The 24,599-nt window shown below is 40.9% G+C and overlaps 2 protein-coding genes across 2 annotated transcripts in view; one reads left to right on the forward strand and one right to left on the reverse strand.

Annotated features, from left to right (window-relative positions):
- Window positions 1-187, reverse strand: part of iqck (IQ motif containing K) — a 128,135-nt gene extending 127,948 nt beyond the window's left edge. Inside the window, exon 1 of the mRNA XM_068003196.1 lies at window positions 72-187. Within this exon, the coding sequence (XP_067859297.1) occupies window positions 72-129 (58 nt within the window). The 5' untranslated portion in view covers window positions 130-187. The remainder of the gene's footprint in view (window positions 1-71) is intronic.
- LOC137340621 (lysine-rich nucleolar protein 1-like) lies at window positions 187-22,995 on the forward strand. The gene is given in 6 exon segments (XM_068003193.1): window positions 187-288; window positions 6,614-6,727; window positions 6,729-7,803; window positions 9,453-9,536; window positions 13,085-13,177; window positions 21,973-22,995. Coding segments are annotated over 5 exon segments (1,686 nt in total). The 5' UTR covers window positions 187-288; window position 6,614; the 3' UTR covers window positions 22,294-22,995.
- The last annotated feature ends 1,604 nt before the right edge of the window (window positions 22,996-24,599 follow it).

The raw sequence follows: 24,599 nt of genomic DNA on the forward strand, positions 1-24,599 counted from the left end.
TTTCACATGTGCGTCGTATCCATGACGGTCGAGGGCAGCGACAGGAACCATTTATTGCTTAAAACTCCTACCTGCGCATATTTCTTCCCACAGGTTCTTCTTCACTCGCTTTCCTATCACCTTCGCCATGTTGGCTGCATCCGTTGCTAGGACACAACCTGAATTACCCACAAAGCACCGCGCAGAGCGGGTGAACGGTCGAGCGTTTCACATCCGGGTCTATTTGCGCGCGTGTATTTGCGGTGCGAGGGAAGGCCTGAGTTTATAGTCATTCACTTGTTTCAACAGGTGAGAGTTGTTTAGTGTCCATTAGGTTAGAGAAAGAGATTTCTTTGTTTAATTGTAACCGTGTTACTTGATATGAATTAGCTTTAGAAGAGTTGAACCCGTGAGAATAAGCGCTGCAGAGACACGTTTATAGGAAACTGCATTGTGGATAAAGTTAATTCTTTGTCAGGGTAACTTGTTTTTAATCTTTAATATTGCTGTGTTGTTCCTCTCCCCTTAAAATACTTTGTGTTAATGACAATGAAGCAATATAATGGATTGAAATTAATGCATGTTGATATTTTTCTACGATATATAACATTAGAAAATATTTGTTTGATCATGATACTAAGGTACAATTAGTGTATTTAAAATAATGCACAAGTCTAACAGACTAATCTAAAAAAACTTTAATACTTGGAATATCTGTGTAGGAGTATGAAAATAATTATACCACTTCTTTCTTCCCGCCCCCCGAACCAGATGAAAGTAATAATGTAGTCAATTTCTATTTTGTATTTTCCATTTTGTAAGAAATAACATGACCTGTATACTGTGGCAAAACAACGTGTTTTACCACCAAATGTGCATTTTCTTTAAATTGCTTTTGTTCCCTGACATCATCAGTTAAAATGAGAAAAGAATTCCAATTATATTGTGTACTGTTTTGTTTTCTTGTTTATAATCATTGCTGTCATTCTGTGTACATTGCCAGGCTGATCCTATTTCAATATTGCTGTTTGTAGAACAAACAATGATGCAAAACCATCAGTGTAATTCTGATATCAAGTGTGAAATGTAGGTGCTGGAAATTAGTATCATGTTTCAATTAAGGGCAGCTGTTTTGAGTGGTAGTAGAACCCACATTCTACTTTACAAACAAGCCCACTCCCTGTGCACAGATAGGTAAATTGTTTGGCACTTTTATCATTTGCAGTATAACACAAATTGGTAATGATCACACAATCTTTACCTTGGAATTAAAGCAAAACTATTTTCTGAAACATCAAACCAAAGCCCATAACAAATTTGGAGAAATATCCTTATGGTGAAAACTCTTTTCCTCCAGTGTTAATTTACAATTATAGATGCCTCAGTAAAACAGAATATGCTCTCCCACAGGCACAAAGAGAAAGGACAGAAAAACCTCAACAACAATGGCAAACCTTTTCTTAGCTCTTGTTATAATCTTAAGTTATTTTATTTTTAAAAATGAATTTGAAGGCTCATCAGGCATAACAATCTGACAGAATTAATGGATAACCTCCATACCTTCTTCAGAAAATTGCCCTTCTAACAGTTAGATCATGTAAGAATTTGCATTCTCCTATTACAGAACAACTAGATACAAAAGCAATGTTTATTCCTTGATGCTCCAAAACCTTTAATTTCTCTGAAGCAGCCATTTTTCTTTTGATCTGTTCTTTGTGTAAAAGGTCCTCCTCATAAATCATAATGTGGAGATGCCGGTGATGGACTGGGGTTGACAATTGTAAACAATTTTACAACACCAAGTTATAGTCCAGCAATTTGCCTGAGGAAGGAGGAAATCTCCGAAAGCTTGTGAATTTAAAATAAAATTGCTGGACTATAACTTGGTGTTGTAAAATTGTTTACAATCATAAATCATAGTTTTTTTTCCCCCTTTCCATGTAACTGCTTTGCTCAATGAGCTGATGGGCTTTTTGCCTGACTGTGATCCAAGAATTCAAGGCAAAAGGTCTGTCTGCTCATAGAGGAAAGCATATACATGGAAATCTTCCTGCATCAAGAAAATATGCAAGAATTAGGAGGAATGAATTCTTGCTGTCCATCATTTCTTATCATGGGTCACCTTGGGAAGCAAATCTGGAATAAACTCTTCAGATCTTTGACAGTGTCAGCTTAACACATTTGGTTCATTCATGTTTCTGTCAAAAGGTTGTACGTTCAAGCCCCTCTCCAGTATTTAATCACATAAAGTACATTGACATTCCAATGCAGTAACCCCTCAGGGACGTCTGTATTAGTGGAGATGCCGTTCTGTGAGAAACTAAGGCTCTGTCTGCCTGCTCGTGTGGACGTTAAAGATCCCATGAAACAATTGGAAGAACAGGAAGTTCTCCCAGTGCCCTGGGCAACATTCTTGCCCCAGACAAACACCACCAGAAACACATGGTTATTCATCTCAGTTGTTGTTTGAGGGATCTTGTTCTGTGCCAAAAGGCTCCCATGTTTGCTTACATAACAAAAGTCAAGGGGATGATTTTAACTTTGGGCGATGGTGTAAAATGAGTGATATCGAATTGGTCGCCTGTTATACACACCATCCAATCTTCCCTTCCAGTGACATCAATAGAAAGGAAAATCGGGTGTAGTTGATAACAGGCGGATAATTCAATATCACCTGTTTTACACCATCACCCAAAGTTAAAATTACCCCAAACTGTAAAGTGCTTTGAGACTGGAAAAAGTGTTACATTAATGTAAGTCATTCATTGATTTTCAGCATTTTGACACATTTTTTGTGGAGTGATTTCCTAGACAATCAACTGTGAAGACTTAGTTGAAACAGCAAGCTAGCCTCCAATATGACCCATGACAAACTTACACAATTTAACAGGACCTTTTTTCCTTCCATTTTGAGATCAATGTACTAGTGACTCAAAAACAACAACAACTTGCATTTATATAGCACCTTTTAATGTAGTAAAACATGCCAAAATGCTTCACAGGAGTGATTATCAAACAAAATTTGACATATCGAGCCAAATAAGGAGATATTAGGACAGGTGACCAAAAGCTTGGTCAAAGAGGTAGGTTTTAAGGAGTGTCATAAAGGAGGAAAAAGAGGTAGAAAGGCAGAGAGTTTTAGAGAGGGAATTCCAGAGTTTAGGGCCTAGAGAGCTGAAGGCAAGGCCACCAATGGTGAAACTGTTAAAATCAGGATGCGCAAGGGGCAAGAATTGGAGGAGCACAGAGATCCCGGAGGGTTGTTGGGCTGGAGGAGGTTACAGAGATAGGGAGGGGCAAGGCCATGGAGAGATTTGAAAACAAGGATGAGAATTTTAAAATCAAGGCGTTCCTGGACCAAGAGCCAATGTAGGTCAGCGAGCACAGGGTGATGGGAGAACGGGACGGTGCGAGTTAGGATATGGGCAGCAGGGTTTTGGATGAGCTCAAGTTTATGGAGGGTGGAAAATGGGAGGCCGGCCAGGAGAGCATTGGAATAGTCCAGTCTGGAGGTAACAAAGGCATGGATAAGTGTTTCAGCAGCAGTTGAGCTGAGGCAGGGGCGGAGACGGGTGATGTTACGGAGGTGGAAGTAGGTGGTCTTGGTCATGGAGCGGATATGTGGTCAGAAGCTCATCTCAGGGTCAAATAGGACACTCCGGTTGCAAACAGTCTGGTTCAGCCTCGGACAGTGGCCAGGGAGAGGAATGGAGTCGGTGCAGACCCTTCCTGTTTATGCTTCAAAGACATTCTTTAATAATAAGATTGTCCGTGATCCCAGAGTGTTCGTCTCTTCAGCCTTCAAATCATTCGTGAAGAGATTCAGGCCAGATTCGGGTTACAAACTACTATTCAGCCCATTCTTCAATTTTTGTCCAATTTGCATTGTGCTCTACTCCGTGTACTATGATTTATTGCCCATGCCTTTCATTTGCTTGAGTTTGGGCTATAATTTACCTAAATACTAACAGTAGGTTTCACAACCATCTGCATTTTTGAAAGCTTTAAGCTAAATTCCTTTGCAAAAAGCTGCATTTCAGGACAACCCAAAATTTCTCCTTATCTGTCAGATTTCGAGAGCAGACAATTATCTGCTTCTCCACTGCTGCTTTACTCATTAGGAAATTTGGCTAGAGGCCAAATAAAAATCAGACTTGCTAATTCTCTGAGATGTCCATTTCCTTCTTCATTTCTTTAGCCATAATTACTCAGCTCCCCTGTTTTTTGTTGTTAACCTTTCCCTGACAGAATATTCAATAATTACATAATGTTCAGAAAACATAATTAACCATATTTTTTTTTCCAAACCAACCAGTAATTTTTAAAAATTATATCATTGAAATTGTACTGGAACAGAATGTTTTAATCATCTATTCTGTCAGGAAAATGCCATGTTTATTTGTTTTTATATATTTTTGTTCTTTTAAATAATGTCCAGGTCTTTCAAACTCCATTGAAAGCTTTTATAAGCCCTCAGAACAGGAACCAATGTGAACAGCTCTCTACTGACTCATTACTTGTTCAGCATCAAATTGCCTTTCTTTTCTCAGAATGCTGAGTCCATGTTTAACTAAGCCAGCGCAAGAAAAATGCTTAGCTTTTCTGTTCCCTGATTAACTCAGTCCTGGCCAACATGAGATAATCAGCCATAACAGTGTGTAGAAAAATTACTAACAGATGTGCTCAATTTCTCCCTCAGAATAGCTTTAAAACATTTTTTTAGATGTTCCTTAGATTTTCCAGTGCACTAGTCCCTTTAATGGAAGTTTAAACTGCACCAAATATTTAGTATTTACTTACAGAGTAGCCAACACTACCCGAGGACCATGCATGAGTTGCCTTGATCACGATGTTTAGATAGAATATATAAAATTGATCATTTGATTCGCACTGTCATAAGCTAGAAGTAGCTGGCATCTACTGTGAAAAATGTAACTCTCTAAACCTAATATGTCAAGCATCTACAGTTGTTCATATACAGTACACAAAACAATCTGCCATTTAGGTTTGGGTGAAAATGTAAACGTAATGTCATTAGTTTTTTAATTATACTTTATATCAGACACTTACAATAACAGTGTAGATTGTGCTGAATGAATAGAGCAATATAGTTTAACCACTGATTCAAATTGGGCTTGAAAAGTTCAGTTATCTGTTGGTAAGTTTATAGAATCATAGAAACATACAGCACAGAAGGAGGTCATTCGGCCCATTGCGCCTGTGCCAGCTCTTTGAAAGAGCTATCCAATTAATCCCACTGCCCTGCTCTTCCCCATAGCCCTGCAAATTTCTCCTTTTCAAGTATGTATCCAATACCCTTTTGAAAGTTAATATTGAATCTGCTTTCACCACACTTTCAGGCAGTACATTCCAGATCGTAACAACTCACTGCTTAAAAAAAATGCTCTTCATTTCCCCCTTGGATTTTTTTCTAATTATCTTAAATCTGTATCCTCTGGTTACTGACCCTCTTGCCAGTGGAAACAGTTTCTCCCTAACTACTGTGCCAAAGCCCCTCATAAACCCCTTTTGAACACCTCTATTAAATCTCCCCTTAACCTGCTCTGCTTTAAGGAGAACAATCCCAGCTTCCCTGGTCTCTCCACATAACTGAAGTTCCTCATCCCTGGTACCATTCTGGTAAACCTTCTCTTAATCCTCTCAAGTCCTGACATCCTTCCTAAAGTGTGCTGCCCAGAATTGGATACAATACTCTAGCTGAGGCCTAACCCTAACAAATGACTTATAAAGGTTTACCATAACTTCCTTGCTTTTATACTCTTTACCTCTCTTTATAAAGCCAAGGATCCCTTATGCTTTTTTAACAGCCTTATAAACTTGTCCTACCACTTTCAAAGATTTATGTATGTGTACCCCCAGGTCTCTTTGTTCCTGCACCCCCTTTAAAATGGTACCATCTAATTTATATTGCCTCTCCTAATTTTTCCTTCCAAAATGCATCACTTCACACAAAGATGATTTAAAGAAAGACTATTTGTGATTTGACATCACTGAATATTTTTTGTTTTCTTGAACAGTCAATAATGCAAGACAGTATTTAATAAATCAAAAATGTATCCTAAGTACAAGGATGCAGTAATTTTAACTTCTTTTGTCTTAGTTAAATCTGATGATGTGGTATTAGTTAGTGATTCCTGCATTTCCTAAAAGGACAATCCATTAATCTATGATGACAGCTTGCAAAAGGTTGGATTTCAGGAAAATAGTGAAAGTAGATATTTTAATAATAAAGTGAGTATTGTTAAGTGGAAGCTATTAAGTTCTTTATATTACATGCTGAACACAGCAAAAGGGTATATGTGATCTTGGAAACCATGAAAGTGCAAGTTCAAGTTACTCACAGCAAGTTAGAATCATAGAAGTTTACAACATGGAAACAGGCCCTTCGGCCAGTTTATACCACTAAGCTAGTCCCAATTGCCTGCACTTGGCCCATATCCCTCTATACCCATCCTATCCTATAAAGTATGTAAGAATGAAGTACATACTTGTATCTGAAATGATCAAGTTGTTGTTGATCATAATATTTAATTTATTCATCTAATTTATGATGTATGTTGATGAAGTATTAAATCATCAGCTATAGCACTAATATATTTTCCAACTTTTTTAGAATGTTCAAGAATGACATTGAAACAACGCAATCAACATCAGTAAAGAGTAAAAAGCAAACTGAAATAAACACCACTGTCGACCAAAACAAAGAATATGGCAAAAAAACCCAAATCTGAACGGGAAAAGAAGAAAAAGCCTAAAGTGGAAACTATCCTAACTGAGGCAAATGAATTTGATCATTCTGACGTGTGCGATGATCTAAAGACATTTAAGAAAAAGAAAAAGAAAAGCAAAACTAGAAGCTTAAGCATTATGGAAGAGGAACAAGACTCTGAGGCAGAAAAACAGTTGACAAAGGAGAAGAATCCACCAGCAAGTGAAATTGATGGGGACTTATGTGGTGGTTTGAAAAAGAAAAAGAAAAGAAAAAACAAATCTAAGCCAGATGGTCATTCGGACCCTCAAAATATTTCTGAGGGAAGTAAAAGAAAAATCTGTGAGGATGAACCAAGCAGAGTTCAAGATGAAAGCAAGTGTAATATTAAGAAAAAGAGAAAAGACAGTATCAAAGATGCTGATGTGGAAGAAGGATTTGCTAAAAGTAATAAGACTTCAAATGGTACTGCAGACAAATCGAACAAAATGACAGAAGTGACTTGTGACGCTGAAGCCAAAAATATGAAGAAGAAGAAGAAGAAGAAGAAGCGGTCACATTCAGAGGATATCAACACCAGTGAAGATGAAAAATCACTGAAGAAACGGAAAAGAGACAAAAATACCGGCGAGCCTGAAACTGGGAATGACCAATTCAAACTAGCAGATGCAAGGAAGCAAAAAGATGACCAAATGCTGGACACTCATAGTAATAATACAGACAAAAAATGCATGAAAAGGAAAAAGAAAGAAAAGCCACATCTGTTGGCACCAGAAAGGGAACACAAAGGAGAAACCATATCGGTCAAGAGTGAGAGAGAAGTAGTGAAACAAATAGAACATGACGTTGAAAGCATCACAAAATCTAAAAAGAAGAAAAGGAAAAGAGCCATTGATACTGAAGAGGAAGGAATTGAGACATTGGACAAAGAGAGAGTGAAACTTGACAAAACTAGCCAAAACTCTCCAGCAAGGGTGACTGCAAAAATTAAAAAGCAGAAAACAGCATCAGATGTTCTTGAAGAGACTGTAGAAGTTAAAAAGAAAATTAAAAGGAAAAAGAAAGAAACCTCATCTGGGAGACGTGTTTGTAAAGTAAACCATAATAATTTTCATGTTGTTTAAACTATAGATGTAAAGTATTTTAAAGAAATTTATACTACAGTATTTTGACGTTGAATCATGAAACCGTGACCCTCCTGAGCAGCTTTCTTGCTGGTTGGTAGCATATTAACAGTAGTTTGTTTATCTGAATATGCTAATGTGATTCCAATATTTTAAGAGAGATAGAACAAGTCCAGGGAACTATAGATCAGTTAGCTTCACGTCAGTGGTAGGAAAGGTAATGGAATCTTTACTCTAAGATGTACTGGAAAAACATCTAGAAACCGAAAATATAATACAGTAGTCAGCACGGATTTCAAAAGGGAAGGTCATGCTTGACCAACCTCATTGAATTCTTTGAAGAAGTAACGGGGGTAACAAGGGTAATGCAAAAGATGTAATATATTTGGATTTTCAAAAGGCCATCAATAAGGTACCGCATTCTCGGCTTATTACTAAGGTCAGAGTATGTGGAGTCAGGGGACAAGTAGCAGAATGGATAGCAAGTTGGCTACAGAACAGAAAACAGATGGGGTTAAGGGTGGCTGCTCAGACTGGCAAAAGTTGGTATGTGGTGTTCCACAAGGATCGGCGCTGGGACCACTGTTGTTCACTATTTACATAAACGATTTGGACTTGGGAATCGGAAGTACAATTTCAAAATTTGCGGATGCCACCAAATTGGGGGGTAAAGTTAATACTGAGGAAGAATGCGATAAACTACAAGACAACATTAATAAACTTGCAGAATGGGATATAATTGGCAAATGAATTTCAATATAGATAAGAGTGAGGTGTTACATTTTGGTAGGAAGTATAAGGAGACCACATACTGCTTGGATAATAGTCTAAATGGGGTAGAAGAGCAAAGGGTTCTAGGGGTACTGTTGCACAAATCACTAAAAAAAGCAAACCAAACACTAGGGCTAATTTCTAGAGGGATAAAATTGAAAAGCAGAGAAGTTATGTTTTAATTTTCTTTTTAATTTCGACAGACTCTCCAAAACTTGATTAGACCACACTTGGAGTACTGTGCACAGTTCTGATCTCCATATTATAAAAAGAATATATAGGCACTGGAGCAAGTGCAAAAAAGATTCACAAGGATGGCACCAGAACTGATCAGGAAAGGCTGAACGGGCTGGGGCTCTTTTCTCTAGAAAAGAGAAGGCTGAGGGATGACCTGTTAGAGATATTTAAGATTATGAAAGGGTTTAATAGGGTAGATGTAGAGAAGATGTTTCCACTTGTGGGGGAGACCAAAACTAGGGGCCATAAATACAAGATAGTCACCAATAAATCCAATAAGGAATTCAGGAGAAACCTCTTTACCCAAAGAGTGGTAAGAATGTGGAACTCACTACCACAAGGATTAATTAAGGCGAATATCATAGATGCATTTAAGGAGAAGCTAGATAAGCCCATTAGGGAGGAAAGGAATAGAAGGATATGCTGATAGGGTGAGATGAAGAGGGGTGGGAGGAGGCTCGTGTGGAGCATAAACGCCAGCATGGACGAGTTGGGCCAAATGGCCTGTTTCTGTGCTGTAGACTCTATGTAATATGGACATTTTTATTTGTGCCTTTTGTGAATAAATATCATATAAAGTGAGGTATAACTGAATCTTCTGTTTTTTTCAGATAAAAGAGGAATTGTCCGACATTGATGATTTGCAGATTTTATCTGAACGAAAAGGAAATTTATTTGAAGTGACCATTGACAAGGTACAGAAGTGCATTGTACACCTGGTTTATAATAGCAAACACGTGCTGAATCAACAAGGACAGCGTCCAAGTGGACTACATAGTCTTTTCCAGTCCTGTCCTCCATATAAACCCAGTGGGGGAGGACATAAGGAAGAAGATAAATGATAACTTTTTGGTAGGAAAAAATTTAGAGACAGAAGATGGGTCCTGATTATGCATTCGTATCACTATAAACTGTGGTGGAAAGCAAATTTGAGAGAGTCAAAAATATATTGGCTGGATTGCAATTGCATGTATTTTTATTGCCAATTTTCTCCTCTTCCCCTGAAGGGGCTGATCCCTTACTGAAGAGAGCCAAATGCACTCCAGTAACTTCCCCTTGTGCTACTATTCATGTGTGATCATTAAATGGCTATTTTACCGTGGAGGGCATCACAGTTAAACCCAATCCAGTCCTATCCATGCTGGCACACTTAGCAGGGGTCGCGGGATAGCAATCAGGGGCACAATTTTGACCCCAAGCCGGGAAAGGGGGCGGGGTCAAATTGCAGACGGGAAACCCAGAAGACTTCTTTTATTTTTTTTGGTTGGTTTGCCATCCGACTGACCGGCCTGATTGACAGGCTGGCCTCAGTTGGACAGGAGAGCAGCCAGGGAGAGAACATGTTCAGGTAAATCTTTGATTGTATGGATGGGTGGGCATTGGGTTGGGGGGGAGTCGCTCATGGTGGGGGTCGGGATCAGGGATCATCGATGGGGGGACCGTGAGTCATCACAGGGGTCCATGAACATTGTGGGAGGGAACAGGGGTCCGCGATCATTGTGGGGGGGGGGGATCGGGGATCCGTGATCATTGGGGGGTCATTGCAGGTAGGCTTGTTGGGCCTAGGGGAAGCACTCCTGCTCCTCCGGGCCCACAAGCTGTACCAGAAAGGCACTTACCTGCAGTTTCGGGCCTTCTCACCTCCTCTCATGAGGCCTGAAGGAGAAGGCCAGGGAATCCCAGTCCCCAGGGGTTGAAATTGCAAAATCTGCATACCCACAGCCTCCTTGAATGGTTTTCGTGACCAACCCGCCTCCTGGGAGCAGGTTGGTCACTTGCCCTTTGTCCCACCCCAGTGAAATCTGGAAATGAGCGGGTCTGAAATTGTTGGAATTTTGAATGTCTTCCCTCCCCCAACCCACCCGTTTTTCAATGTTAAAATCGTGCCCCAGGAGCGGGAACCTTGACTAGTTCTCTTCCCTTTAACTCAGGCACAGTGAGGCTAATAATAATAGCACTTCTACAGCTGCCCCGACTGAAATTAGCTAATGTAGTGCACACAAGGGATCAAAGCTGAGCCCTTCCTGGACAAGTATGGTCTAGCTATTCATTGGATAATACCACTGAGCCATTGGGGGAGCTGGAGCATTTTTATCTATGAACTCAATCAGGAAATGAATTTATAGGTATGAAAACGCACCATTTAAATGTACATCTCTGTGTGTGCCATTATCATGGCATTGTAATAACCCTGTTGGAAATATACCTATGGATGTTAGGTATAAAGATGAAACCATCAGCTCTGATGGCCTCCCATGGTTGTGTAGTCCCATGACATGCACTGTCAAGACTCACATAAAGAATGACTATTGGGATGAAGTGTTGCCATCTCTGGGCGCATCTGTTGCCTCCTTCAGGAGAAGAGAGCAATCGAGGGATGGGGGAAGTGAGAGACGGAAGATAAATTAGAGAGAAGGAAAGAAATTGCATTCGTATAATGTCTTGCATGTCTTCAGGATTCCCAAAGCATTTTTGAAATGTAGTTACTGTCGTTTTGTAGGTAAACACAGCAGCCAATTTGAGAACAGCAAGATTCTGCAAACAGTAATTTAGATAAACGGTCAGATAATCTGTTCTTATGGTGTTGGTTGAGGGATAAAAGTTGCTCAGAACACCAGGAGAACTCCCTCATCTTCGTCGAATTGTGCCATTGTATCTTTTACATCCACCTGAATGCGCAGACTGGGGCATTGGTTTTAACTCCCTCAGAGGGTCAGCCTAGATTATGTCCTTGAACCTATGACCATCTGATTCAGACAAGAGTGCTGCCACTATGTTACGGCTGACACTTCAGAAAAGAATGGTTTCACCTGCCAGAGAGAATACTTAATACTCTGCAGTTTTTCAGTTGCATAAATGGGGTTGTTAATATTCACTGCTCACAAATTTCTAAAGAAGTTTCTTATCCTCTTCAGTCTTGTTACTACTAAATGCTTGGGGAATATTTTTCAAAACGCTGTAACATTTGGAATCTGCAAAAGTATATAAATTGATACACAACAAAAGAATGAAAAATCATTTCTAAGGCATGTAGTACTGAACTGAATTTGAGTTGTTGTAGCTTCCTCTCTGGCCACTCAAATACGAAATCAATAACCTAAAAAGATCTACAGGGTGGTGAGATTAACCCATCCTGCCCAAAAGGAACAGGGCAGCTGCGCAGTTAAATTCGCCTCCAAAAACATAATGTCCCATTCCCGCCTGCCACACACTTTTTTTAGGCGGCCAAAGTTACTGCCTCAAACAGGCGGGCGCCTCATGATTACATTCAGATTGGGGTCCTATGATGTAATTGGGATTCAGATGCGTTTTTAATTTGAAAAATTGGAATTCCTGCCCGCTGCCCCAACCCGCTAAGTAAAACCTAACGGGAATATTTTCAGAAAGCCACTGGAAGCAGTATTTAAAGGAGCACTCTGGTGCAGGCACTCAGATCATACCCACCCTCATTGGTTATCATGGGTGTCATTCTTGCTTCATTGTTTTGGATGAAGAGGAGGAGGAGGAGGAAGTGTAAAAGCAACAGCATCAACAACCAGGAGAAGTAGCAGGTGGGCCTGTTAGAGGACAGCAGGCTGCTCGTAGAAGGCCGCACCCAGCCTGCAGGGTCTATAGGCCAAGACTCACTTTCCTGGATATCTCTGAGGAGCAGTGCATGAAAAGGCCGCAATTCTTCAGGCAAGCTGTCGTTGATCTTTGCAGCCTCCTCCAGCAAAACCTGTTGCCTGCTGGGCCAGGGGGCCATGCTTTCGGTCATCTGAATCTTGTTATTTTCCTTCCTCTGCAGAAATATTTCTGCTTACCTCAGTACCACCCCTCATGGCTTGCATTGTGTAGGAAAGCTTACATCTTCCCACTTTGTGATAGAATCACAGTTAGAATTTTGATTTATTTGGAACGGACGGTAGTGTTGCCAGGATTTGCCAGTAATTTCAAAATCTCTACATATTTTACATGCTCTGAGTGACAGTATTTAAGTAAAGGTCTATTTATGGGTTAATAATTCCCAAAAAGGAACATGAGATTTCCAATCTATGAAGTTTGCATCCTCCTGTACAGTAATTGCTAAAACAAGCCTTTAACATAAAGAAATGTTTTAATCTGGGTTTATTACCACTCAGACTATTTTTACAGCATAACTTATTTGCATACAAATAAATACTTCAGCACTATGTGAATAATGAATACCATTAAATACAGAACTTTATAGTTAGATCATTGTTTTAAATGTTATTTATTTTAGGCTCGGCGGCAGGCGTTGCAAGAAGAAATTGACCGAGTATCTGGTAAAACTGGTACTTCAGAGACAAAAGCTTCTTCAGAAATCAAGCCAGTAGTAAGTAAAGACTACTTTTATGGCTAGCATTTATGCTTAGTGGAAGAGATTCTCAAGGAAACCAGTATGGATGGGTATTAATGCAAGAAGTTATGGTTAGCTGTGAAATCCTATCTTAAGGTCCAGTATTAGGCTAACAAATGGATTCAATGAGCTTTCAAAAGCCACTTGGGTTCTGCAGCTATGGCTTTGAAGGTTTATACTAAATCTTCAGTAAATCTTTTTCATTGCCTGGGGTTTCTTATTTGTACTAATGAATCTCCTGTCATGCTGCTCATGGTAAGCCAGAATACGTGCTGATTTATAAGAACTGGAGCATTATATCATTTAATGCTCAATGTATTATCTGCTACTAAAGTGTAGGTATGGGTATGTTTTACAATTGCTGTGCATTCTTGAAGTCATTGGTCAGGTTATGTACAAGTCAAACTGTCTTTCTTTTTTTTAAAGTAAGGCCACAAATTATAATTGTTGAATATAGCTACGGTGAATTATAGATTAATTGTTATTTGGTCTTGGAATTTTGCAGATTAAAAAATGCTCATGAGTTCAAGGTGTAGATCAGGAACAGCCAGTGACTGACTTATCCTCTTTTTTTAAAAAAAGACCAGTAAATTGACCGTAGTGTTCCTATGGTCAGTAAATGAATGCAAGTTTTTTTTGATTTACAAGATGACAACCACATTGAGAGATGGAGTTGTTGGAGGGGGGGAGGGAGGGATTCGATTTCCTCCCAAAATGGACGCAAAGTCAGTGAAGTAGCCATGTCACCCGTCTAAAGCTGGCATCAAGAGGCATTTTCGGGTTTGGGCCTCATTTGAGCTGTGGGTGCCACATGGTTCGGCAGTTATGGGAGTCTGGGAAATCGAACGGCTCCCACAGACATTCTTACAGCAGCTCTGAAGGATATACAGGCCAGATCCCTCTCAATCCCTCCTAGCCCCACAAAAATTGAGCAGGCACCAGAGGACTCTTCGAGGACCACTGATTAGACCGATCACCTCCAGTACAAATGAGCGGAGTTTTCATTCTGTGCGCTCTGCAGATTTGTACCTAAAAATTGCAGACAGGGTCCTACATCTGTGTGGGACCCCAATTTGCATTTTTAATCAGTCTTACACCTGAAGCAGACAGGTGGGCTGCTCGCCCATTTACAGTCCTAAAAATTGCATTAGGCAATCCTAGGCATCAGTAGGGCTGTCAAGGTGCCCCCCACCCCCCTAATTTTCAACTGCTGGATGCTTGTTTTTCAGGCGAGAAACAGGCAGCCGGCAGTTGAAAATTGCCCCCAGCGACTTCAGAAAGTTGCTCTCCAGAGCCACGTGGTGCCCAGAGTCTGCAACTACATTTTGCAGTTGACAACAAAATTGAAAGGAAATGTTAACATAACAATTTATAATGGTAAATGTTGACACAAAAGCATAACCAAAAGTTGTAACAACAGAAAGCATGGTTTGTGAACAGGAAGTGCACATCCTATACAAGATTTCTAATAAAATATAAATATTTTTACATCTGTGATAATGTGTGACATCTGGGTGAACTAGAGTTGTGGTAAAATTGTCTGATCAAAACCCATTCTGTTTGTACTTCACAGATCTTATGTAGAATGTATGCATATATTGTTTGCAAATACAGCAATACTTAATCCCACAAATGGAGAAAAAACAGTTTGGCTAAACATATCATCATAGCAATTTATTTCTTTTGCTTTTCAACTTTGGGCCATTGCTTATGTTTTTGAACAAGACAGCAATCACTTGATCACTGTATTAGGTTCTTCAACAAGATGGAATGTCCTTTGCCCTCTGAGTGCAACCATCTGCTAAGGTCCTGGCCTCCTCTGCTGTTCCAGATCCATTCCATATCTCCCCTCTGAGCATGGCTGTGGCGCTGAGGCTAGGGAATTAAAAATATAAAGTAAATTCAAAAAAGAAAAAAGGCCTACAGACACAGAGAGAAACTGTACAACAGACATAAAGTAGAAGACATACAGAATGGACAAACTTGCAGAAAAAAGGGGACAGACAGATACAACAAGAGATGGTATCTCTGAGCCAGCCAAAAAGAGTGGAAGACAAACAGAAAGGTAGAAGAGAAATAGACAGAACTAGGGAAAGAGAGACAAACAAAGACATTTACACAGAGAGGTGCACACACACTCATTTTAATTGTTGTTTTTGTCTTCGAGCAACATCACGGGAGATAAACTAGTGCTGATTAAATTTAGCTGAAATTAATTTTATGAGCATAATTTATGCTAGTGACAGGAATATGATACCCTATCAATTAATTACAGTTATATAAGTTTAAAATGTTCTAATTATGCTCAAGACTTTTTAGGGTTTTAAAAAGTGCAGACAGTGGCAGCAGGCTGATCTAATTTTAAATCTATTTTTAAATCTACTTTTATTATTGTGTAGAGGACATGGCACTAGTAATATAAGACATATAGGATATACAGTGGGGATTTTTGGAATATTAAAAATATTTCTCTACTGACTCAATTGCAGACTGCATAACGCAAGAGCAAGTTTTTTTTTATTCGTTCATAGGATGTGGGCGTCGCTGGCAAGGCCAGCATTTATTGCCCATCCCTAATCGCCCTTGAGAAGGTGGTGGTGAGCCATCACCTTGAACCGCTGCAGTCTGTGTGGTGAAGGTTCTCCCACAATGCTGTTAGGTAGGGAGTTCCAGGATTTTGACCCAGTGACAATGAAGGAACGGCAATATATTTCCAAGTCGGGATGGTGTGTGACTTGGAGGGGAACGTGCAGGTGGTGTTGTTCCCATGTGCCTGCTGCCCTTGTCCTTCTAGGTGGTAGAGGTCGCGGGTTTGGGAGGTGCTATCAAAGAAGCCTTGGCGAGTTAATGCAGTGCATCCTGTAGATGGTACACACTGCAGCCACGGTACGCCAGTGGTGAAGGGAGTGAATGTTTACGGTGGTGGATGGGGTGCCAATCAAGCGGGCTGCTTTGTCCTGGATGGTGTTGAGCTTCTTGAATGTTGTTGGAGCTGTCAGCCAAGAGTTAGCTATTTCAGTCATATCATTGTTGAAGTATTTCGTGTTCCACATGTCACTAATGTATACTGCAAATATATCACAATTTGAGTATTTAGTTTAGTGGTAACTTTTTAACATTTCCATTACAGAATACAGATATTGTAAATGACCATGTAAATATACTTCCCTGCTTTAGGAGAGTTCTACACTTTAGGAGAGTTTTAATTTAAAAATAATGCTAATACCTATTAATATGGCTTCACCATCATGGAGTTCCAATATCCCAGAAAAGGATACATTAAGCTGATGTTATAGGTTTCAATATTTTTTAACTTCTCTCAATGGGGAGGGGGGGATTTCAAAAACTGTACATTGTGCTTAATTTCTCCAAAAATCAAAATAGTGCAGGTGCTGGAAATCTGAAGTAAAGACAGAATATACTGGAAATACTCAGCAGGTCAAGCAGCATCTGTGGAAAGAGGAAGGTAGGGTTAATGTTGACCTATGGTCAGAAAGGTTATCAACCTGAAACGTTGACTCTACCTACTTTCCTCTTCACAGACGTTGCCAAACCTGCTGAGTGGTTCCACCGCAATTTCTCCAGTTTTGTAATAGTGCAGAGAAGAGAGAAAGAAGTAGTAAAATTATGGATGTAAATGACGGGCAGTATTTGGTACCTGCCGATAAGTGCCTTTCTATTGACAGTTAGAAAATCCAGTTTCTTTGCGACTCCATATTTTTGTTTTGTGCTTTTGCACTGCTGCTACAAAATTCAGAGAAATGTATGTACACATTAATACAGCAGTCAGCTATACATTGAACACTTTATCGTAAGTGAGATCTAGAGATTGAAGAGATGATTTTCATATCTCTAGAATTGTGTCATGAAATGTATTTATACCACAATTTTAAAATAATCTGTTACCCTCTGTGTGAGATATGTAATAAATAACTCTACTCACAGGTCATTGAATCAACTTGCTTGGGTAATCTCAATCCAATTCTTGATTGGCATAGACTCAACAACAAAACTACCCTTAATTCAGCACTAATTGCCAATCTTAAATCAGGGATGGTGATGTAGAAAATGGGCAGATGCAACACTGGTACAGTGGAGGTACTTTTCTGAATTTGGGACTGCGGCACATTACTGGGGCAGAGTAGGGTGACCTTTACTCTGCATCAAACTGATAAACCTGACCTGGAAATGCTAAACACGAGTGTCCAAAATGGGAGTATTCTATATCACAGCACTAACATATTTCACCCAAAAATATTTTTAACAAGAGAAAATCAAATGCTCAAAATGTTTCCACTTGTTGTTTCCAATGCGGTATTTGTTACCCCATTTTTTTTTTAAGCTGTGTCCTCTTGTCATTTTGACATCTGATGCAGATCACATGCACCTTCACACATTAGCAGGAGACAGACAATGGAATCAGTTTAACTTGGGAGTGGGTACCAAAATGGGTGCCAATCCAGGCTGTGAGGCCCAGAAGATTTTAACCCTCGGTCCTCATTTGAATTCCCCTGAAATTGGCTCCGCCTGAAGACATCAGGAATGACGTGCACACCAGAGGGCAAGAGTGGAAAGTCGTGGAGGGTCAGGCCGCTGCCAGTGACCTGCAGAACAGGTCCCCGGCAAGGCGAGTATGGAAGGAGGAGGATTGAGAACGATCACAGTTGGGGGGGCGCGGTAGAGAGAGAAGCCCGGGGCAGGGGAGGCTCAAGGTATCCTTGCAAGGCCCGAAAGAACACTCCTGCTCCTTCTGGCCCACAGGGAGTCCATATAAAAATTATTTTTCCAAACTTCCCTTGGCTTCTTCTGGCTACTCCGTGGTTCCGCCATGGTTGAGATGTCGAGGGTTGGCCCAGCGTGGGTCTTCCAAACACGGAAGCTGAAATGCTGTTGCGGTACCGATGACATCGTCGTGCTGTGACTTTAAGATTTAAATGATATCCCTGCCTATCTGCAGTGAGAGCTCAGCCAACATCAAAGTAGATGAAGATAAGATGTCGCCGGGTGGAAACAGTGTGGCCTCAGGCTGGTAAGTGGACTCGGATGATATTAAACCCTCCCACCATTCTCACTGGGCGACGGGAGTTACAATCGACCAAAATATGTACCTCACAGCCATCATCTTCAACAAATCTAATAGATGGACAGTTTACAGTAAACTGCTGTATTTTCTCTCACTGGAAAGTTATAGCAAATCTTTGAATACACTGTGGGGTAGATTTTCCTGTTCTTGTGCATATTGGATTGCTTTGATTCAGCACATGGAGGAACATTGAGACTGGGGAACGGGGGACGGTGACGAGGATCACACACCTATAAGGGAGCCTGCCTGATTTCTGTCCATTCATTTCTTGTACTAGACAAAACTCAAAGAGATGGAATTATTTGAACTTCAGAATAATGCCTTAGGCAGTTGCAACACTTCAGAATCATAGAATGATTACAGCACAGAAGGAGGCCATTTGGCCCATCGAGCCCGTGCCGGCTCTTTGTAAGAGCAATCCAGTTAGACTTTTTCCCCATAGCAAATTTTTTCCCTTCAAATATTTATCCAATTCCTTTTTGAAAGCCACGATTGAATCTGCTTCCATCACCCTTTCAGGCAGTGCATTCCAGATCATAACTACTCACTGCGTAAGAACATTTTTTCTCATGTTGCCTTTGGTTCTTTTGCCAATCACCTGAAATCTGTGTCCTCTGGTTCTCGACCCTTCCGCCAATGGGAACAGTTTCTCTTTATTTACTTTAAACCCTTCATGATTTTGAACACTTCTGCCAAATCTCCTCTCACTTTTACTTTGCTCAACTTTACAGATGCATTGTACAATCTACCTGTATCCATTGAAAGTGCATTTCTATCAATGGAGCCATTGAAGTTCAGAAAAATGGTTCTAAAAAAGATGTTTCAGTTCTAAATCAGGAAATTAACACAATGGGATCTAGCCACATATGTAACACTTAGATTCTGCACTATAAGCAACCTGAAGAACAAATACAGGTGCAGACTTGCAGCTGATCCAAAGGAATATTGGTTGAAATAAGGTGTCAGAACTTCGTTTTCACCTCTTTGGCGGTAACCTAGTGGAGCAATTTGGCCTCTCTTTATTGAACCCGCCAAATTTTCATTCCATTGAAATCAGTGTCGAATGTCACTCGGCCCAGGCGGTGAAAACAATATCCGATGCAATTACATGAAGACACGTTGTACTGATGGAACTAAATGATTACAATCATGACAGTTCTTTGTATTCACTTGATGAGATTTTTTTTATTCGTTCATGGGATGTGGGCGTCGCTGGCAAGGCCAGCATTTATTGCCCATCCCTAATTGCCCTTGAGAAGGTGGTGATGAGCCGCCGCCTTGAACCGCTGCAGTCCGTGTGGTGAAGGTTCTCCCACAGTGCTGTTAGGTAGGGAGTTCCAGGATTTTGACCCAGCGACAATGAAGGAACAGCGATATATTTCCAAGTCAGGATGGTGTGTGACTTGGAGGGGAATGTGCAGGTGGTGTTGTCCCCATGTGCCTGCTGCCCTTGTCCTTCTAGGTGGTAGAGGTCGCGGGTTTGGGAGGTGCTGTCGAAGAAGCCTTGGCAAGTTGCTGCAATGCGTCCTGTGGATGGTACACACTGCAGCCACTGCGCCGGTGGTGAAGGGAGTGAATGTTTAGGGTGGTGGATGGGGGCTAATCAAGCTGGCTGATTTGTCCTGGATGGTATTGAGCTTCTTGAGTGTTGTTGGAGCTGCACTCATCCAGGCAATTGGAGAGTATTCCGTCACACTCCTGACTTGTGCCTTGTAAATGGTGGAAAGGCTTTGGGGAGTCAGGAGGTGAGTCACTCACTGCAGAATACCCAGCCTCTGACCTGCTCTTGTAGCCATAGTATTTATGTGGCTGGTCCAGTTAAGTTTCTGGTCATTGGTGACTCCCAGGTTGTTGATAGGAGATTCGACGATGGTAATGCCATTGAATGTCATGGGGAGGTGGTTAGATTCTCTGTTATTGGAGATGGTCATTGCCTGGCACTTGTCTGGAGCGAATGTTACTTGCCACTTATCAGCCCAAGCCTGGATGTTGTCCAGGTCTTGCTGCATGTGGGCACAGATTGCTTCATTATCTGAGGGGTTGCATATGGAACTGAACACTGCAATCATCAGCGAACATCCCCATTTCTGACCTTATGATGGAGGGAAGGTCATTGATGAAGCAGCTGAAGATGGTTGGGCCTAGGACACTGCCCTGAGGAACTCCTGCAGCGATGTCATGGGGCTGAGATGATTGGCTTCCAACAACCACTACCATCTTCCTTTGTGCTAGGTATGACTCCAGCCACTGGAGAGTTTTCCCCCTGATTCCCATTGACTTCGATTTTACTAGGGCTCCTTGGTGCCACACTCGGTCAAATGCTGCCTTGATGTCAAGGGCAGTCACTCTCACCTCACCTCTGGAATTCAGCTCTTTTGTCCATGTTTGGATCAAGCCTATAATGAGGTCTGGAGCCGAGTGGTCCTGGCGGAACCCAAACTGAGCATCGGTGAGCAGGTTATTGGTAAGTGCCGCTTGATAGCACTATTCGATGAGATATAAAGCAGCTTAACTTTTTGTTTCAAGCCTTGTCATGCTAAGTGTTTGCTTGATTCACCTTTGGAGAGATTGAAAAAATACAGATGTACATTTCAGGTCATGAGAGTGTTCTGTTGTTTCACCCCCAGGTCATGTTATTGTACAAGTAGGTATAGGGCAATGTGACTCAATTCCCATAAAAGTTAGATGTTCACAATCCTAGGACCCAACCCTTTTATCATAGTGTGTGGTGAGATTGTATGTGAAGGTACACTAGATTGCAATTAGGAACAGTGCTGAGGCCAATTTTCCTCTTCCAACACAGACTGAGGGACTTTTTGTGCACAGCTGTTGCTATCTAATATTCTACAAATTAATATATTCTAAACAGGGAGCTGCTCTTATGATCTGTAAAATGTTTCATTTTCTACTACATTAATTACATATACAACAGGGTCAATTTTAACATTTCCAAATAGGCATTAATGGCCTCAAAATGGGATCGGTAGACTTACTATCCTGTAAACGCCAGAGATCGGCCTTGTGCCTACTTTCACAGCAACCTATCACTCGGCAGCTGAAGCCTCTGCTGTATCAGGCGGTAGTCTGCTTTTAATATGCAGATCAGTGCCCTATCATGTACATAGGACTCCAATTACCATTTTAGGATATAACTTGGAGCTTGCGCAGCGCACGCCCCAATCAGCTTCACTGGCAATGGAGCCTAAGAGGCCCTGAAAAGGCACGTTTTTAAACTTCTTTTGTGGGGCCAGAAGTACTGCTCCTGGGCCGCTGCCACCTGAGCTCCCACCGCGACACCCTCTCTGGATTTACCTTGCTGTTGGCCCGTCCGATATTGGGCCGGCCTGAATCCGGCGAGCTGCATTGGCACCCTAGCTTGGCACAATCGATTGCCAGTTTCGTTTAAATGAGTCCCAGGCATCAAAATGGCTCCAGCCTCTTTGCCCACAGAATGAGCAGGCTGCTGGCGCACTCCACCGGCTTGCCGCTCAATAGTTTAAAAACAACCCCAATGTGTTTTCTATAATTCCATTTATGGGAATTAAAATACACCTCAAGATGGTTTGTCTATTGATGAAGAAACCATAAACCTAACATGCTCGATTAGATATTGTGGAATATCGCAGGATTCTAACTTGTTTCAAGCCTTGTTATGTTTAAGTATTTTTTCTCTTTTTTTCCCCTGTAGTGTACTGGCACACAATGGGATACAGCCAACTTCGAGAGTACAGAGCAGAAAAATAAATTCTTGAGACTTATGGGTGGACATAAGTTGTCAAATCAATCTCCGTCAACTGGACATAGTTCTGGAAAGCCAAATATGGCACTTAACAAGGAAGAAGAACAAAAATTTAACAATATTCTGCAGAAGGAATTTGACAAAGCGTTGAACCTTCGGCAAAACCGAGGCATTGGCCTGGGCTTTCAGCCTTTTCCAAATCACACAAAAAGCAAAACATTTTTTATAGATAAGCATGCCTCAAAATCAAAGAAGTTTGATTTTAACTAAAAGACAAAATGAACCAATCTTGACACAGGTTTTGCTTCAAAAACTGTAATACTGTTCTGTAACTTCTTTCTTTTCAAAGAATAAGTACGTTTTTTTCTCATAGCCATTCTCTTCCTGTATGGGAGTTACACGGTTGTATAACTGGAGCTGAATGAACAAGTCTGGGTTCAGCTGTTTGCTTTGGTCTGATCCAAGCCATTACATTTCAAATTACATTCAAAGTCAATTACATTCAAAGTCAATAGTACAGCTGGAAACTAGACTCAATGCCACTTTTTGTCAGTTCAGTATTGGATTTCATGTTGAACAAAGAGCTGGACTTGTCCTGATTGAACGGACCAAATGCAGATTGGCACAGCTTTATTTATATTTTTTCCTGTGACTTTTTATTTTATCTTTACTTCTAATCAGTTAAAACTGTATTACTTTCACTTACTCATTATATTTTTATCTGGACAATAAATTGCAAAGATTAAAAATCAGCCTGGTGCAGCATAGTATATGATTTATTAGAATTTGTGTGGTCTGCAATGAAAAGTTTAGTCTTTTTATACAATGGAAAGGAAACAAAATCAATACAATATGTAATTGAAAGGTAGTTTTCAGTGGATGAGTACTGTCAAACAAAAGATAATGGCAGCTACATGAGCACCAAAAGGATTGAATTCAATCTTTAGTAATAAACATGTCTACTCAATCACCTCCAATTGGTTGACTGCCTTTCTTTTCTGGTCAATTATTCAAAAAAAAACTCGGTGAGAAATTGGGCCTCATTTCGCTGGCTTTTCAGGCTTAAAACGGGTGCTGAAAACAACAAATTTTGTGGGGTTATGTGCTGCGCCTAAAGGGCTCCTGTATTACATTCGCCGGAGGTTGCCAATAAAATGGTACGTTCTTAAATTTTAACTTGCCCTAACGTGCAGCCAGGAGGAACAGGCTCTTCCTGGCTCCACAGCAGTACAGTGGATCATAGCTCGCTCGCTTTCATCTTCATCCCCAAGACCTACTTGAGGGCTATTGCCAGCGTTGCAGCTGGCCCAAGTTGGTGTGTCTCTGGATGCCCAATTGGCATCTGCAGCTCACTGGAATTATGCTAATGAGGCCCGAGGCTCAATTTTGGACAAACTCCGGCTTCTGGAGCATGCTGACTATTATAAACAGCCCTCCAGTGTAAGTACAGTGGTTTAAACGCTATTTGATCCTTCATTTGTGGAGGTATACAGCACCATTTTGTTCCTAACACCATTTAAATGTCATTTACCACTGATTCAGTCTCCCTCCTTGGCTTTTCTCATCCTGACCTAGACTGATTTGGCATCCTATTTGACCCCATCACAACTGAAACTTTTATATGTACCTTTGTCATTTCCAGACATGACTATCAAGCTCTGCTTGTTGACCTCCCAAAATTCTGCCCCACATATGCAGTCTTATACTAAGTCTCACCCACTTCCATTCTTACTGACCTACATTGGCTCTCTGTCCCCCATCCCCCCCACAAACACATTAAACTCAAAATCATTGTCCTTGTCTATAAATCCCTTTACAGCCACACTTTTGCCCCATTGTTGGTGGTAGAGCTTTTTGCCACCTCAGCCCTACTCTGGAACTCCTTCCCTAAACCTCTGTCTCTTTCCACCTTCTAAAGATTTTCAAAGCCCATTCGTCGTCAACCTTCCTAATTCCTTCCTGGCTTGGAGTCCATTTTCCCTAGATCTATTGGTGAGGTACCTTATGACATTCTTTACATAATTGCAAGTTGCTTTCTTTGTCACAATCAACCTGTAAGCCAGTATATAATGGGAATGCATAGTAGACCACATGGGTCATTACTGTATGTAGTAATTACTCAGTTTTACATTACTTGGTCATTGAACAGGTAAATACCAGCTAGTACACCCTGATATATGTATATTGTGGGGGGGGGGGGGGGAGGGGGAGTTCTGTAGTGGTTGCTATTGGACCAGTAATCCAGAAGCCTAAACACGAGTGAATGAATCCAGAGAACGAATTCAAATCCAACCATTGAGAATTTGAGTTCAGTTGAAAAAAAGTCTGGAAATAAAAAGCTGCTATCAGTAAAAGTGACACTGAAGCTGTCAGATTGTTGTAAAAACCCAACTGGTTCACTAATGTCCTTTAGGGAAGGAAACCTGCCGTCCTTACCCGGTCTGGCCTATATGTAACTCCAGTCCCACACCAAGGTGGCTAACCCTTAACTGCCCTTTGAATTTCCCTAGCAAGCCACTCAGTCGGCCCACCACCACCACTACTTTCTCAGGGAAACTAGGAATGGCCAATAAATG

Source organism: Heptranchias perlo, chromosome 22 (genome assembly GCF_035084215.1).
Source record: "Heptranchias perlo isolate sHepPer1 chromosome 22, sHepPer1.hap1, whole genome shotgun sequence".
Classification (NCBI taxonomy): Eukaryota; Metazoa; Chordata; class Chondrichthyes; order Hexanchiformes; family Hexanchidae; genus Heptranchias; species Heptranchias perlo.